General features: G+C 49.0%; 1 protein-coding gene across 5 annotated transcripts in view; it reads left to right on the top strand.

The window, feature by feature from the left end:
• Positions 1–18231, top strand: part of ZNF236 (zinc finger protein 236) — a 139471-nt gene that overhangs the window by 98071 nt on the left and 23169 nt on the right. For 4 of the 5 annotated variants that reach the window (XM_053571725.1, XM_053571722.1, XM_053571726.1 and 1 more), the window contains exons 19-25: positions 1527–1739; positions 5128–5410; positions 7605–7708; positions 10532–10897; positions 11564–11709; positions 11802–12042; positions 12446–12619. In XM_053571725.1, coding sequence (XP_053427700.1) covers positions 1527–1739; positions 5128–5410; positions 7605–7708; positions 10532–10897; positions 11564–11709; positions 11802–12042; positions 12446–12619 — 1527 coding nt within the window. The remainder of the gene's footprint in view (positions 1–1526; positions 1740–5127; positions 5411–7604; positions 7709–10531; positions 10898–11563; positions 11710–11801; positions 12043–12445; positions 12620–18231) is intronic. The other variant, XM_053571723.1, reaches the window with a different exon arrangement.

Consider the following 18231-nt stretch of genomic DNA (forward strand, 5'->3'; position numbering starts at 1 on the left):
TCCCTTCAACACCTGCAACACTGGACAAATGCTGGTCCCCTCTGCCTGTGGACTTGCCTGCTCCAGACAGTGTACAGGATGGGCTCACCTGATGTGGGGACTGTTGCCTGGTCTCCTTCCGGTGGCAGTGTCGGAGCTGTCCATGTTGTGAGGCACGGGTCAGTCAGTGCCTCCTCACTTTCTGTGGACGAGTAGCACGTGCCACATTTTATTAGCCGTTCGTCCATTGACGGACACTGGGGTTGTTTGCATTTCTTGACTGTAAGTAATCCTGCTGTGAACATTTATGGACAAGTTTTATGTGTACATGTCTTCACTTTTTTACTTAGGAGTGACATTGTTTGGACTTAAGATACCTCAGTTAAAACTTGCGAGTTAATCAGACTTTTCCAAAGCAGCTGCACCATTTTCCATGCCCGTTAGCAGTGTAGGAGGGTTCTGATTTTTCCACATCCTTGCCAGTGTATCCACCTGCACGTCTCTTTTTGTGACTGTTCATCTTTTTTGTGGCTGTCCTTATGGCTGCGATGTTGCATCTCATTTTGTTGTTGATTTTCTTTTCTGCAGTGGCAGGAACGCTGAACATCTTTGCATGTGCTTATTGAGAAATGCTCATTCTTATTCTGTGCCCATTTTTAAATAAGATTTTTTTGTCTAGTTATTATTGAGTTACAAGTGGTGTTTTTGAATACATTCTGACTACCAGCCTTTATCAGATAGATGGTTTGCACCTAAATATATTTTTAACGTATTACTTTTATTTGTTAATACATTTAATATGTTTGGTATATTACACATATATTTAATATCAACGTGTGTTTTGCAAAGGCTTTATTTGAAACTGAAAGTATATCACTTAGAAATATACAGGCAAACAAAAGAGGGAAAAGTTTTATCAACTAGTGTATAGGTTGGAGATTGAGAGGTGGTTTCAGTGGCTGTTGGAGAGAGTGGCTGAGAGGCACTTCTGTGTGCTTGCTCATAGATACTGCCGGGAGGTGGAGGGAGCTGAGGCACGGCCCTCAGCAGGCGCAGAGCGGGGGAGAGACTGAGGGGAGCTGGGCACTCACTTCTGTGTCATTGGAGCCAAGGAGAGAGGGTCTTCTCTGTGGACTTGGAAAGTAAAGCTGTATTATACGTAGGTTTTATCCTATTCTTTAGGATAGGGGCCTAATCTACATCATTTGCTGTGGGAATGACAAAAAGATGGGTTTGAAAAACACTTGTGGAGTAGAATCCACTAGCATGCTGCCAGCTTAACCGTGGAAGAGGGAGGTAGAGAGGACTGCCTTGTTTTGAGAAACGTGTCTTTTTAGAGGCTGTTGATTTCTGTAGCGAGCACTGAGACGTGCTATGTCTGTTTCCACGTTCTTAGACCTAACTGGAAATGGGAGTCTATAGGAGATAAAGTGTCTTCAGTTTTCTGACTTACCGAACATATCTTTGTTTGCTCTTGACCATTGTGGTTTTAAGGTAAAGAAAGACAGTTTTCCCGGCCCCATTTCCTGTCGTTTCTGTCGCCGCAGGAGTAAAGGCATTCAGCTGCAGCGTCTGCAGCGCCTCCTTCACCACCAACGGCAGCCTCACACGGCACACGGCCACTCACATGAGCACGAAGCCCTACAAGTGCCCCTTTTGTGAGGAGGGGTTCCGGACCACCGTCCACTGTAAAAAGCACATGAAGAGGCACCAGACGGTCCCCTCTGCTGTGTCAGCCACTGGGGAGACAGAAGGAGGAGGTATTGTCCATTTGTTGGTTCAAGGTTTACTAACTAATTAGTGGTAAATTTAGTGGTAAATCAATTTACTAGTCATTCAACCTGGCTGTGTACAGCATAAGCTTAGCAAAAACGCTGGACTGAAATAGTACTTAATTTTATTTTCTGATTATGAAGCCCTGTGTCCTCTTGGAAGATAAATTCCGAGAGGCATGATAAAGGAAACACCCACTTGCACTGTCACCTCACACGGCCACCACGACCGCTTCACTCTAGCACTTGTGTTCTTCCCACCCTGCTGGCGCTTTGGTGTCGGTAGGGATTTTAATTTTTTAACATGGTATCATGCTGTGTGCGGTGTTGTAGTCTGCTTAATGTCCCCTTCACTGAAGTTTATCATAGGTGTATGTAACGTATTAAACAGAGCTCTGCATCAGCTCAAATGACGACAGGCTATGGAATTACATTGTGTTTTATTATATAATTTCTTTCGATGTGCAGCTAATATCTGGTCTTTCACTGAAACGGTAATAGCATTTTTGGAGTGCTTTAACCCTTGGAAAAACCTATGTTTACCATTTTATTATCTCATGTGATTGGCATTAGATGCTGTGTAGTTTGGGAGATTAATTCTGTGCATGAGCCACCTAAACGTTAGGCAAGTCAGTTTGCCCAATTCCCACGCCAAGTGGAGTAATTCTAAGTGATATTTTTGTGCTTGTGCTTTTTATATTTATCAGATGCCAACTTTTTAGTAAATTCTACAGGGGATACCACAGCGTTGAGTGTCTGCACATGTGTGTCTGGCACATAGAGCCAGCGCACGGTGTTGCCTTTACTCTCAGTGTCTGTCCTCACACCTGTGTGAGCCATGCTGTCCTGTCCTGGCACTGCTGGAGCTCAGCGTTTGTCCCTGGCTATCAGAGCAGGAGCTGCTATGGTCTGGGTGGTATCCCCAGGAGCCCGGCTGCACGACTCCTTGGTGCTTAGGCCTCCACTTCCTCTGCGTCCATCTGAACTCAGGGTCCAGTGAGACCTTTAGGGTCCCTTGTGCATTAGGCTGAAAGGATGGCAGTGTGGCTTTCTCTTACCTTCTGAGGGAAGTCTTTGCAGGTAGGTCCTAACCTACTTCGAAGTAACAAGACTCTGACTTACCCATGGCCAGGGCCTCAGCCCATCCATCCCTCAGGAGGTGACCCTGAGTCTCCCGAGTTTCTGACCTGTGGTCCTTGGTGAAGTTGTCCAAACTATTCAATCAGTGCTACTTAGCAAAGTCTTTATTTTTGTTTTAAAAATTCTGTCTTGAGAATCAGTAAAGTTTAAAAAGAAAATAATTATCTCTTTTCCTTCAAATGAACTAAAGAATGGGCTATCCAGGTGTTATTTCTAGACCCCTGTGGTTTGCAGGGTGTCAGCTGGTGAGCTAGGACACGCGCCCCTCCGTCTGAGTGCACGCTCCTTCTCAGCAGCTGATACCGCCCAGCGCTCTTGAGTCTCTGCTGTGGGGAGACTGGGGCTGTGTCAGGCGTCCTCTCACACCGCGTATGTACGTAGATGTGCTCACATTTGTCTCCTGGTTTTCTTCTTTTGGATCATTGGGGAAAAAAATAAAACAAAAAGTTTTTTTTTTTTTTATTAACTTGCTTGTCCACAGGAGAAAAGTCCCTTGTTAAATTGTGTCATTTTGCCCAAACCTAGAGCCTTGTAATCAACTTTGATTCCCTTGCGTTTGCTGTGATGTTGCTGTCTGACCAGACCCGCGCTGCCGTCCTGTGCCTCCTGCCCGCTGCGCTTTGCTCTGCGGCCCCTGCTCACTCCTGCCTGGCACTGGACGGTTGTGTTCTTGGTGACGTCAGGAATTTTGACACAGTTATCTCCATGTTTCTTTATGAGTGTCGGTGAGGACCAGTATTTATAGTCTTCCCTGAAATCTGTCCAGATTTTTTTTTTTTTTTTTTGTAGAGACAGAGTTTCACTTTATGGTCCTCGGTAGAGTGCCGTGGCCTCACACAGCTCACAGCAACCTCCAACTCCTGGGCTTAGGCGATTCTCCTGCCTCAGCCTCCCGAGTAGCTGGGACCACAGGCACCCGCCACAACACCCGGCTATTTTTTGGTTGCAGTTTGGCCGGGGCCGGGCTTGAACCCGCCACCCTCGGCATATGGGGCCGGCGCCTTACCGACTGAGCCACAGGCGCTGCCCGATCTGTCCAGATTTTACTGAAGCGATGTGGGATTTTAGCCCCGTGTGTTTTCTGCATGGTCTGGACCTGCAGCCCTCCTCCGTGACTGACCCCAGCCCCCCGCTTTTCCTCTGTTACCCTCCTTTTCTCCTGTCCTCCTCCTTTCCCTCATTTTTTTTTTTACCTTTTTTGTTCTAACAAAAACTATTGATTTGTTTTTTTAATTCACTAATTTGGTTTTAATTGTCCATTTTGCTCTTCCATGTTTTTGTTGTGTTTTAAGTTTTTTTACTCATTTGTGCAATAATGGCCTCCTTGCTTACAGCCAAACATTTTTTCCTTCTCTGTTGTGTTTTAATAAGAGTGTGTTCTTGGTTTTAATCTATTCTAACATATCCTTACATTTCATGAGAGAATACTTAGGCATATAATTGTTTCTCGGTACCTTGGGAGATTGATTTGGGAGCTGCTGCAGATGCAGAACCCTGACTCCACAGATGGGCAAGACCCCTGTCCATTGGCCTCCGGGGCTGTGTGCAGTGTCCCCAAATCCCCCTCTGTGCTTAAATTGTCTCTGGATTGCAGATGACACCAAATACAATGTAAATGCTATGGCAGAGGTTGTATTGTTTAGGGCAAGAGAAGAATAAACAGTCTGTGCATGTTTACTACAGATGCGACCATTAATTTTTTTCCCAAGTATTTTCAACCTGTGGTTGGTTAAATCCATAGATTTGGAGCCCACAGTTTGCAGGATTGGCTGTATATGTTTTCAGTGTTTTACTTTCTTTACAGAAAGTGAATTGGGGGCTGTTTGCTAATTTATCAATTTGGCCCGCCTTTTGTAAGCTCCTGATTTTTTTAACCGTGTGATAATTTATTTTTGCCTACAATAATAAAGGGGTGTCTGTAGTTATGAATACTGGTGGCTCGTATGGACGCTGACGGTTCAGAGCTTGCTGCTGGGGGTGCGGGGAGGAGGTGATGCCAACCCCCAGCGCCTTCAGCGGGCAGCTCCCGGCACATCCCTCCTGGGTGCTTTCTGTTCTCCATCCTTCTCAGGTTCTCAGCAGGAACGGTGGGGCGCAGGGAGGGAGGTGGGCAACTCTCTACCCTCTTAAACATAGCTCCCTTGACTCACTCATTTTAACCTTACATACGTACCTTTTTAGTTTTAACTTACTCATTACATTAGGATTGTGATCCCTTTTCCTTTGTTTTGTTTAGACATGTGTATGGAGGAAGAGGAAGAAAATTCTGACAGAAATGCATCGCGTAAGTCTCGTCCTGAGGTCATCACTTTCACAGAGGAAGAGACAGCCCAGTTAGCCAAAATTCGGCCCCAGGAAAGTGCAACCGTGTCTGAGAAGGTCCTGGTGCAGTCAGCAGCAGAGAAGGATCGTATCAGCGAGATGAGGGACAGGCAGGCGGAGCTGCAGGATGAGCCCAAGCACGCCAACTGCTGCACCTACTGCCCCAAGAGCTTCAAGAAGCCCAGCGACCTGGTCAGGTGAGGCTGCAGCCCCGGGAGCATCTCTGCTGCACTGAGTACAGCCAGTTTCTGAGCCTGCCCTCAAGCCATGGCTACTCACCTACTGAGTATGTGGTTTGAAACCAGTGTTACTAATTTAGAGAACACTCACTCAGAATGTCAGGGAGAAAATCTGCTTTCTCTTTAGATTATTTGGGCTATTTCTACAAGATTGTGGTGGTAGGAAAAAATGAAAATGAATTTATATATTGAGGAGGACAGGGCGCTAAGCTTTGAAGACATGCAGAGAGCACCAGGCAGTGCCGGCCCCTGTGTGTGCAGCGCAGACGCAGCCTGTGACACTGACACGCTGCAGACTGGAGCTGTCACAAGGCAGTTGGCCAAGTAGCAGTGCTTGGTGCTTGAGATCATGGGTAGCAGGACAGTGGAGAAGCTGGAAACCAAAACCCCTGGGGAAGAACAGAAGGAGCTTGAGGGATATCCAGACTGGGGGACAAAAGCAGACCGAGGTAAAAACACTCCCCTAAAACACAAGACGAGTTTGTGCACGGTTAGGAAACTCTTGCCTTGTGCTCTAGGAAGTAGAGTGAACGGGCACAGCTACAGAGCAGCTCAGTGACAGGAAGCATCACTGAGACGTTGGTGCGACGGGCTGCTCCAGGGAGCTGGAGAGGGTGGTTTCCTCACGTTTTCATCCCACAAAGCATGCCATGGGGCCGCAGCAGGCGGCTGGGAAAGGAAGGTAGTTACCGAGCACACAGGTGCCCCCGGGAATGGGAAGTTTGTCTAGCCAGACAGTACCCACAAGGGAAGGGGGAGTAGGTTAGAAAGAGTCCAGTGCAGCTGGTTCATTCAGGGGTTCAGGCACACTTTTTTTTCCCTTTTATATATTTACTTATTTTCAATTTCAAAATATTTCAGAGCTACAAACATTTTTGGTTATATGTATCAGTTTTGTCATGCTTCCATCAGGGTTACAACTGCCCACCACCCAGACAGCGTTCACTGTACCCGTTAGATCCGTCTCTGCTCAACTCCTCCTCCCCAGCCCTGCCTGATTTCCAGTGAGTTTTCCTTCCCTCCAGGCGCGTGTGTGCTCATCGGGCAGCTCCAGTTTAATAGGAGCACATGTGGTGTGTGTTTTTCCATTCTTCAGGTACTTCACTTAGTTAGGATAAGTCTCTAGTTCTATCCAAATTGTTTCAAAAGGCCTTAGTCATCCTTTGTCATGGCTGAGTAGTACTCCACAGTATACACATACCACATTTTGTTAGTCCACTTATGAATCACTGGGCACTTGGGTTAATTCCACACTTTTGCAATTGTGAATTGTTGTGCAGTAAACATTTGAGTGCAGCTGTCTTTTTGGTAAAATGACTTCTTTTCCTCTGGACAATGCCCAGTAGTGGCGTTAGATCAGATGGTAGGTGTGCGCGTGGTTCTTTGAGCCGTCTCCAGACTGTTTCCTATAGAGGCTGTGTTAATGTGCAGCCCCACCAGCTGCGTGTGAGCCTGCCGTTCTCTCTGCGTCCATGCCAGCATCTATTGTTTTTGGACTTTTTAATAAAAGCCATTCTAACCTGGGCAAGGTTCTATCTCACTGAGGTTTTAATTTGCATTTCCCTGCTAATTAGTGATGTTGAGCATTTTTTCATGTTTATTGGCCATTTGTCTTCTTTTGAAAAGCTCCTCTTCATGTCTTTTGCTCACTTTTTTAATGGGATTGTTTTTCCTTGCTGATTTGCTTGCATTCTTTGTAAATCCTTTTATTAGCCTTTGATTGGATGTCTACTGGTTGAATATTTTCTCACATTCTGTTGGTTATTTATTTCATTAATGGTACAGAGCATGAGTATGTTGCACACCTTCCCACGGGTGTTTTGGATGTCTGTATTTCTTGTTCTTGAACTCCGGGCATTGCCTATTTTTTTGCTCTGATGTCGGTTGTCTTCATTGGCAGAGCAGTTTGGTTTTTAAAAAAGTGGGCCTTGTATTTATTTTTCTTGCAAATATTTTTTATTCTTACTTGGATTTGTTTATGATGTTTTTTGTACGGAATGAAGCTTAATGTTTTTACCTGGCCAAATTTAAATCAGAACATATTAATACATAATTTTTACTTAAATGGTTAAAGTGTTCAAGTTATGAAGTTGTTTGTAAATGTGTATATATTTAAAAAGAAAACCACTTAATTGCAAATGTTTTTTAATAGGCATGTTCGAATCCATACTGGAGAAAAGCCATATAAATGCGACGAATGTGGGAAGAGCTTCACTGTTAAATCCACTCTGGATTGCCACGTGAAGACTCACACAGGTAAGGCACAGGTGGCTGCATTATTGGGGTGTGCCTTATGATAGCATGTTATATTTCTGTTACTATATATTTATGCACGCAAATATTTTCAAAATGATAGAAAGTTTAAAAATTAGGAACCATGACGAAATGGATATAAAAATGTTTCATCGTGACATAGGGAAAAATGTCTAGATAACAGTAAGAAAAAAGGCGTAGGTATCAGAAGTTGAGTTACAAATTTGTCTTGTATTCTTATTCACACTGAAGTATCTCTGTTGAAAAGATTACTTCTTGGTTTCACTTAGGCCAAAGAGATTTGTTTGTTAAGATTTCGTAAAAACTGAAGATGTAGCAAATCCAACTATATAGTTATCAGATTGTAATTTTTCTTATGCAAGGAGAACGTTTTATGAAGGGAAAAATAAATGTCCAGTTTTCACGGCCTTTTTGTTACTTTTGTATAATTTGAGGAACCAAAGGTGGATTATATGAACAAGTGTCAAGCCTTTGCTTCCTGAGTTCTGCACACAGGCGTCCTGGTGGTTATGGGCACCACCAACCTTCTCCTGCCTGTGAATTCTGTGTCCCTCGTGAGCGCTTCTCTAAGCCGGGGAGCTGACCATAGTACTTCTTCAGTGGGTGTTGAGATGCATTAAAACGTTTAAGTAACTTAGAGAAGTGTGCGCCCTGTGGTGACCTCTCAGCGAATGGAGAGCTACTACTATTATGATGCATAGACTGTGATTATCAAACTGATTTATGTTTTTAAATTTGGGTTATAAGCAGAATTGAACAAGTACATAGGGAATTTCACGTATTTATATGAAGCCCTGTGATTCTTTACTGATGGGCTAATATTTGGAACTAAATAAATGGATATGTGACTTTGTAATAATAAGACTGTCCTCTGTGCAGTTTTTCTGTTGTTTCATTATGGTCCCTTATCTGTCCATCTTGTGTAGTGCTGTGACCTTGAGGAGGGTGAGGAGAGGGCCCAGGCTTCCCTGTCTCTGCCCCCAGGCCTAGCGTGGACTCAACACAGAGGCAGTGCCCAGCAGCGTTCATGACAACGTGGCACGTGCTGCTCAGCTGTCTGCTTGGGTTGGGAGCTTAGTGTAGGCTACATGGATGAGAAGTAGAAGGAGAACGCTGGAAAGTTCCTTTCAGAGCCCCTTTGTTTATTGTGAAGTGATATGATTTGAGGGGCCCACAGAACAGTGTCAGGATAACAGGTGTCCCGGTCCCCTCGTGGGTCCTCGTGCCTGCCGTCTCTGGTGACGGTCGGTCCCTGTCCCCCGTCCCCCCGTGGGTCCAAGTGCCTGCCGTCTCTGGTGACGGTCGGTCCCTGTCCCCCGTCCCCCCGTGGGTCCGCGTGCCTGCCGTCTCTGGTGACGGTCGGTCCCTGTCCCCCGTCCCCCCGTGGGTCCAAGTACCTGCCGTCTCTGGTGACGGTCGGTCCCTGTCCCCCGTCCCCCCGTGGGTCCTCGTGCCTGCCGTCTCTGGTGAGAGTCGGTCCCTGTCCCCCGTCCCCCCGTGGGTCCTCGTGCCTGCCGTCTCTGGTGACGGTCGGTCCCTGTCCCCCGTCCCCCCGTGGGTCCAAGTGCCTGCCGTCTCTGGTGACGGTCGGTCCCTGTCCCCCGTCCCCCCGTGGGTCCGCGTGCCTGCCGTCTCTGGTGACGGTCGGTCCCTGTCCCCCGTCCCCCCGTGGGTCCAAGTACCTGCCGTCTCTGGTGACGGTCGGTCCCTGTCCCCCGTCCCCCTGTGGGTCCTCGTGCCTGCCGTCTCTGGTGAGAGTCGGTCCCTGTCCCCCGTCCCCCCGTGGGTCCTCGTGCCTGCCGTCTCTGGTGACGGTCGGTCCCTGTCCCCTATCCCCCCGTGGGTCCGCGTGCCTGCCGTCTCTGGTGAGAGTCAGTCCCTGTCCCCCGTCCCCCCGTGGGTCCTCGTGCCTGCCGTCTCTGGTGACGGTCGGTCCCTGTCCCCCGTCCCCCGCTGGGTCCGCGTGCCTGCCGTCTCTGGTGAGAGTCGGTCCCTGTCCCCTGTCCCCCCGTGGGTCCTCGTGCCTGCCGTCTCTGGTGACGGTCGGTCCCTGTCCCCCGTCCCCCCGTGGGTCCACGTGCCTGCCGTCTCTGGTGAGAGTCGGTCCCTTTCCCCCGTCCCCCCGTGGGCCCTCGTGCCTGCCGTCTCTGGTGAGGGTCGGCACCTATTGCTGGGCCAGTAGAGCAAACAGAAAACCAGGCTGTTTTCTACTCCCACGGCACTGGCAGGGCAGTGTCACTGCCAATGACACCTATCACATTTGTGGCCTTTGTCATACCCACTGATCAGGGAAAGAACGTGTGCAGTGGTGAGGAATATGCTGTTAGGCCTCTAGCTCTTTGGCTCAGAAAGGAACTTTCCTTTCTGCATTCTCCAGGTGTGATGCCTGCCTGTGTTCATGTTTTGGTTGCCCCTGTTTGGCAAGAGAGAAAGTAAAAGGGACGCTGAGACATCCAAGTGTCCTTTGTAAAAATCAAAGAGGAGGGACAGCAGTGCAGAGCCGGGCCAGTGCCACTCACCTATGGCTTCTGCTAAACATAGGCCTTGTGCTGTCTTCACGATTCACTGCAATGGTTTGGAGATGCCACAGACCTCATGGGCCGTGAAAATACCCAGTTCAGACTGTGGACAGTGTGCTGTTAAATTTCCACAGCAGCTGCCCGTCACGTCATAATCTTGTGGGTGAGAGGGGTGTGTTGACAGCACTTCACCCATGTGTCCCACACATTGCCGTCCACGTTGGGCAGGTTCCTTGTGGGTGTCGCGGTTGTCACTGACAGTTGAATCTCGCTGGCCTCTCCGCAGGTCAGAAGCTCTTCAGCTGCCATGTCTGCAGCAACGCGTTCTCCACAAAGGGGAGTCTGAAGGTGCACATGCGCTTGCACACGGGTGCCAAGCCCTTCAAGTGCCCGCACTGCGAGCTGCGCTTCCGCACCTCCGGGCGGAGGAAGACCCACATGCAGTTTCATTATAAGCCAGACTCGAAGAAGGCCAGGAAGCCCGCCACGCGGAGCTCACCCGAAGGACTGCAGCCCGTGAACCTCCTCAGCCCACCGCCCGCTGACCCCAGTGTGTTCATCATGAACAACTCTGTCCTCACGGGACAGTTTGACCAGAATCTGCTGCAGCAAGGGCTGGTGGGCCAGGCGGTCCTCCCTGCCTCGGTGACAGGTACCTGCTGAGCCGGGGTGCAGGGGACTTCATTCTCCAGACACAGTTACCTTCCATTTCTCGTTTTGTCTTCTGTGACACCTGCTTTTAACATCTAGTGTTTTGTAAAACTTTTGTTTTTAATGGGTTTAAACTTGGTCTTTCTCATTTGGAGTTCTCATAAATTTAGCGGTGAGATACGTAATTGCAGATAGTCATTAGCATTGTTTTTAACACAGTGGAGTTATCCAGTTGTTCTTGGGTCCTTGGACACTTGGAGAGTTACATTTTTTGGCTGGTTTATTTACGTACTCACATGTAGGTGTGGCAGTGGTGGCAGTGGCCTCCCATCTGCCTTTCTCTTTCTGTGCTTGAGGCTTGATTGCAGCTGACTACAGGTAGTGATGTTGGTTCAAACCTTTACTAACTGATGGAATAATAATGGATAATAATATTCATTTTAAATGACATATAATAATGGATAATATTCATTTTAAACATGAATATTATTAAAATGAATATTATTATAATTTCAAAGAGTTTTGTAATGTTTAAATTAGATCATGTATGTGTGTGGTAGATAGTAAATATTAGTATCCTTAACAAGATCACATTGATATGTAAAAGAAGAATTCTTTCAGTTTTGAGAAACATTGATAATTTTTCCCTGTCTTTCTCTTTGGCCAGCAGGGGGTGACCTGACGGTGTCCCTGACAGATGGGAGCCTGGCCACGCTGGAGGGCATCCAGTTGCAGCTGGCAGCCAACCTGGTTGGGCCCAACGTTCAGATTTCGGGAATCGACGCCTCCAGTATTAACAACATCACGCTGCAGGTGTGGTGCCTGAGAGGTCTTCTGTGCTTTCGTAGCATCTCCACACACAGGGGCCTAAGCTTTTCACAGCACATGTCTGTGTTGCTTTTCAGATCGACCCGAGTATTTTGCAGCAGACGCTACAGCAGGGCAACGTGCTCACACAGCAGCTTCCAGGGGAGCCCAGCTCGATGCCACAGAGCAGCACGCTGCAGACACCGGATGGCACTGTCCCCACCAGTGTGGTCATCCAGCCCCTCTCAGGCCTGTCCTTGCAGCCCGCGGTGACATCTGCTAATCTGACCATAGGCCCGCTGGCCGAGCAGGAGTCAGTGCTGGCCGCTGGCGGCGGTGGTGAGAACCTTTCACTCCTGCCTGCCCCCGCAGCGGGAGTCTCACTTTCCTGCTCGTAGTTCCTTCTAGGACATTCTCATGCCACTTTCCTCTCTTAGTAAAGCTCACCAGAGAAATCAGATGTCTTTAGATTTCAAAAAAGCCTTTCTTAGGGTAAATGATGTCTATTCAAAATGTGCGTTTAGATTACTCCTATATGTTTCTATGATTATTCTTCACATTGGCTTCCCCCTTCCTCACTAGCCCTTCTATCATTTTAAAAGTTGGAATTAGAGTTGAATGATACTTTATTTTGAGGGGGTTCTCTTTTTGCCATAACATTTTAACTAAAATATTTCTAATATAAAAAAGGAGAAAAATGTTATTTTAAAACAAGACTGTTTTGCTTTGTAATGATGATCAGGGACCCAAGACCTCACTCAAGTGATGGCCCCGCAGGGCCTGGTGTCCCCCTCCAGCGGGCCCCACGAGATCACCCTGACCATCAACAACTCAAGCCTAAGCCAGGTCCTGGCTGCTGGACCCTCCGCCACGTCATCCTCGGGGTCTCCGCAGGAGATCACCCTGACTATCTCTGGTTAGTAAGTTGATGCTCTAAACATCCTTTCACCTGCAGCTTCCGTACTGTGTACCTACTGTGTGGCTGCTTCTGTGATGCTCAGCTTTGCATGGAGGCAGTGCTCAGTAAGTTTTTGTAAATTTACACAAGAAGTTCAAGTTTAGTAAAAACAGCATGTTAAAATTCAAATCTAGTATCAGAAATTAGAAATATAGTTTCTCATGTCGCTCATTCCAGTTTGAGTCAGTCAGGTAATCAATTTTTAAAGAGTTAAGTTATTTTTCAGTGAACAAAGAGCAGAAAACAAAGCTTCATGATTCTTACTCATGTGCCATTAAACTAAAGAAGTCTTGGTGTAAACTGTACATGGGGACGTCACAGAGGGAGGCCTGTGGCCCTCCCCTTCTCTGATATATTCAGAATTCCATTTGGATTTTATAAAACATTTAAAATATCATAAAGCAGATAAACAGGAGATGCCCTTTGCCAGTAAAGCTCACTTTTTTTAATAAAATTGACAGACCAATCCTATGTGTCAGTCACCAAGCTTGCTCCCTGTTGGGCCACAACGGTCGCAGTTGGATCCTCCGTAGCTGTGTCCGCTTATTCTCCCGTCTCCGGGCGCTCAGGCTGCCCTTCTCCACGTGAGCCCGGGGCATCCTCCTCAGCTGTGCCCCTTCCTCTCCCGTCTCTGGGCGCTCAGGCTGCCCTTCTCCACGTGAGCCCGGGGCATCCTCCTCAGCTGTGCCCCTTCCTCTCCCGTCTCTGGGCGCTCAGGCTGCCCTTCTCCACGTGAGCCCGGGGCATCCTCCTCAGCTGTGCCCCTTCCTCTCCCGTCTCTGGGCGCTCAGGCTGCCCTTCTCCACGTGAGCCCGGGGCATCCTCCTCAGCTGTGCCCCTTCCTCTCCCGTCTCTGGGCGCTCAGGCTGCCCTTCTCCACGTGAGCCCGGGGCATCCTCCTCAGCTGTGCCCCTTCCTCTCCCGTCTCTGGGCGCTCAGGCTGCCCTTCTCCACGTGAGCCCGGGGCATCCTCCTCAGCTGTGCCCCTTCCTCTCCCGTCTCTGGGCGCTCAGGCTGCCCTTCTCCACGTGAGCCCGGGGCATCCTCCTCAGCTGTGCCCCTTCCTCTCCCGTCTCTGGGCGCTCAGGCTGCCCTTCTCCACGTGAGCCCGGGGCATCCTCCTCAGCTGTGCCCCTTCCTCTCCCGTCTCTGGGCGCTCAGGCTGCCCTTCTCCACGTGAGCCCGGGGCATCCTCCTCAGCTGTGCCCCTTCCTCTCCCGTCTCTGGGCGCTCAGGCTGCCCTTCTCCACGTGAGCCCGGGGCATCCTTCTCAGCTGTGCCCCTTCCTCTCCCGTCTCTGGGCGCTCAGGCTGCCCTTCTCCACGTGAGCCCGGGGCATCCTCCTCAGCTGTGCCCCTTCCTCTCCCGTCTCTGGGCGCTCAGGCTGCCCTTCTCCACGTGAGCCCGGGGCATGTTTTCTTGGTGTCCTTTCCCCACGTGATTCTTACTATGAGCTTCTTATGTTAACTTGAGCCATTTTTTAATTTAACAGTTTTCCTAACCCTTACTATGTACCAGGCATTATTCTAGTGACTTTTACAAATATTAACTCATTTAATTTTTTTTGAGACAGAGTCTCACTTTGTCACACTTGGTAGAGTGCTGTAGCATCACAGCTCACAGCAGCCTCAAACTCTTGGGCACAAGTGATCCTCTTGCTTCAGCCTCCCCAGCTGGGACAACAGGCAGCTGCTCCAACACCCAGCTATTCTTAGAGATGGAGTCTTGCTATTGCTCAGTCTGGTCTCCAACTCCTGAGCCCAGGCAATCCACACCCCTTGGCCTACCCGAGTGCTATGATTACACGCGTGATTAAAATGAAATGCTCATTTAATATTAAATCATTTAAGCCTCCTAACTATCTTATGAGTGTGTTGGGGAAACATCTGCTGGCATTCATGATGGCCTCTGTGGAGATGCAGGACGACGGGGGCTCCCCCGGTGTCCTGCAAACAGGCCTGAGCAGGTGGACACCCCACTGTGAGAGCCAGCAGAGCGTGGTCTCCCTTGTTTCTGTAAAAAATTTAGAAGAAAACCAAAACCTTTCTTTTTTAGGAGGGTGTCTATTTTTTTTTTTAATATGTGAGAAATTTGAGGGAACTGTCTTTACTTTTAAATGACATGGAGTGATTTTTAGATGCTGTTGGACAGTAACCTTCTTCCTTTCATTATATAGGTATCTGGATTGTAATGTTGAAGATACAGAAAGGTTATCTAATATCGTTAAGATAGCTGTTTTGTTTATCAGGTTAACTTCTGGGCCCTCTTGGTGTCGGGGGTGCTATGCAGCCTGTCCAGCAGGCGTGGCGCACGGAGGCCCCAGGCAGCCCGTCCAGCAGGCATGGCGCACGGAGGCCCCATGCAGCCCGTCCAGCAGGCATGGCGTACGGAGGCCTCATGCAGCCCGTCCAGCAGGCGTGGCGCACGGAGGCCCCATGCAGCCCGTCCAACAGGCGTGGCGTACGGAGGCCTCATGCAGCCCGTCCAGCAGGCGTGGTGCACGGAGGCCTCATGCAGCCCGTCCAGCAGGCGTGGTGCACGGAGGCCCCATGCAGCCCGTCCAGCAGGCGTGGTGCACGGAGGCCCCATGCAGCCCGTCCAGCAGGTGTGGCGTACTGAGGCCTCATGCAGCCCGTCCAGCAGGCGTGGCGCACGGAGGCCCCATGCAGCCCGTCCAGCAGGCGTGGCGCACGGAGGCCCCATGCAGCCCGTCCAGCAGGCGTGGCGCACGGAGGCCCCATGCAGCCCGTCCAGCAGGCGTGGCGCACGGAGGCCCCATGCAGCCCGTCCAGCAGGCGTGGCGCACGGAGGCCCCATGCAGCCCGTCCAGCAGGCGTGGCGCACGGAGGCCCCATGCAGCCCGTCCAGCAGGCGTGGCGCACGGAGGCCCCATGCAGCCCGTCCAGCAGGCGTGGCGCACGGAGGCCCCATGCAGCCCGTCCAGCAGGCGTGGCGTACGGAGGCCCCATGCAGCCCGTCCAGCAGGCGTGGCGCACGGAGGCCCCATGCAGCCCGTCCAGCAGGCGTGGTGCACGGAGGCCCCATGCAGCCCGTCCAGCAGGCGTGGTGCACGGAGGCCCCATGCAGCCCGTCCAGCAGGCGTGGCACATGGTGCTTGCTTGTTGCTCAGGAAACTGTCAGGCACTGTGTGGACTCTGCTTCCGTTTCTATTATGTTTTCCTGTTTTTTGGTCATTTGGTTATTTTATTCCTCATCAGTGTATTTGAAAATGTAGGTGAATAAGTAACTAATTTTTTAAACATTTGGTTTTAAGGTTTCTTCTCATAATTATGGATAATGAGAACAGGCTGCAGTGACTTAAGTCAAACCTCATTGTGCCATTCTGAACAGGGCTCAAAAAACATGTAACTTGCCGTCATCTGTAAAAGAATCTAGATATGCTATAGAAATTTTCAGTTGTTTTGACTGGTAGTCTCTTTTCCTCTAAGGCGTAGAATTATAAATGCGTGCAAACACTGGAAAATGCAAATCATGCTTCAGTTGAGTGCTGTAGACGTCAGGCAGTTCATGAGTCCTGCATTTGGAGTAAAATAATTAAATATTGGGTATAAGGCAAGTCCTTTGCCTTCTTGAATCATCTTGTATAAATGCAACAAAAGTCCTCTTACCTGATGTTTTCAACCCAGTTTTAATAAAAAAAATTTTGTGAAATAGGGACATAAACAGTGGCACCTTCACACTTTGAGCTTTGATTCGTGGATCTTTTTTTGCCTGTGCTCATGCGTGTAATGTGTAGTCTTGTTCCCTGCTTCTGTTCCTTTAGAGAGGTGTGGGGACACAGGTGATTGTCGACATCACAGCAAAGCCTCCTCTGTCTGTCACAGAACCCCCACCCCGGTTCTGTACAGTCTAACTTGACCGCAGAATTTTTAAAGTGTCTTCTCCTTATCAAGTCTTTCTGCAGCATTCAGTTTGCTTTTCACTGGAACTTTGACAGCCTTGTCCTCATGCTCCTTTACGATTTGATACTGTCTGCACCACATGCTTGCAGCAGGTAGTGAAGCTGTATTAAACTGCACAGCACCTTTGGGTATGACTCTGAGGCCTGTGTGTTAGATGTGTTGGTGAGCCACAGAGGCTGGAGACACGTCAGCACGCCCCCATCTCTTGCAAGCCCCCTACACCAGCAGGCCCCCTGCACCTGCAGGCTCCCTCACCTGCAGGCCCCTTCACCTGCAGGAACCCTACACCTATAGGCTCCTTTCACCTGGCAGGCCCCCTTCACCTGCAGGACCATTTTTCCCTACAGGCCTCTACACCTGCAGGCCCCCTACACCTGCAGGACCCCTACACCTACAGGCCCCCTTTCACCTGCAGGACCCCTACATCTGCAGGCCCCATTTCACCTGCAGGCCCCCTACACCTACAGGCCCCCTTTCACCTGCAAGCGCCCCTACACCTGCAGGCCCCCTTCAGCTGCAGGCCCCCCTACACCTGCAGGCCCCCTTCAGCTGCAGGCTGTTACATGTGCACATATCTTCAGTTCAGTGAAAGTTGTTTTTTTTTTTTTTTTCAAGGTATTTATTCAACTTTATTTTTAGCAGCATGAAACTGCCAAATATTTTCACAGTGTGTCCATTTTGTCCTTGAGTGGTTCTGAGTCCAGGTGGTCTCCCCTGTGCAGCCCTGAGTTAATGTTTCTCTCCTGGTTCCTGTCTCCTGCCCAGCTGCCTACACGCCTACCTTCCCCAACCTGGGTGTTGGCACAGGGCTAGTTCTGCACTTTGGTCTCCAGCCTCTGGCTTGTTATCCAGTGGGTGACACAGAGCTACAGAGCTTGTTTTTCTCAGTTAATTTTTATAAATGCCTCAAAGAAAAAAAATCCCCAAAATATTAGTCCCTGTCCCCAAAGATCTGAGACTGATAAAGTCAGTTTCATTATCTTGTTGTGTGATAGGGCATTTTCTTTTCCTTTTTTTCCCTTACAGTTTGAGCATTTTGGTACTTTGTAAATACAGTGCACACAGCCAGGTTATTTTCCTGTTTGCAATAACAGGAAGTGATCCTGCTTAGAAGTAGTTACATAGCACATTTCAACACGCCGTTATTGGGGTGTGCATGTTTCTAATGCTAACAGAAGTTACACAGCACATTTCAAGTTCTATTTTCCGCGCAGAAGTCTGTTTGAGATCCTTTTGACTTCTCGTTACAGGGTTAAACAGGGTTACTTAGCCCCTACCTTGCATAAAGTGATGCTGAACCTTTGGGTGGGGAATCAAATCATAGTGTATGATTTTATACTTCTTACTAGAGGCTCAATGTTGCCTTACATCATTCAGTAAAAGAATGGTGATTGCTTTCTGATTGATTTAAGTAATATGCACGTAGTATTCAGAGAACGTAAGTAGCAATAGGGCATATGTGATGTGCTGTGTTGGCTAATTCCCACCCTCCTTCCTGTCTTAGCTCAGATGTCATCTCTAGAAGGCCTGCTCCGAGCACCTAATTTCCGACAGCCTCCACCCACTCGCGGCTCTTACAGTCATTCTGACTTGCTCCTTGTCTTTTTTTGCTTAGCAGGGATCACCTAACGTAATTTTCTCGTTGTG

The sequence above is a fragment of the Nycticebus coucang genome, chromosome 19 (assembly GCF_027406575.1).
Source record: "Nycticebus coucang isolate mNycCou1 chromosome 19, mNycCou1.pri, whole genome shotgun sequence".
Lineage (NCBI taxonomy): Eukaryota > Metazoa > Chordata > Mammalia > Primates > Lorisidae > Nycticebus > Nycticebus coucang.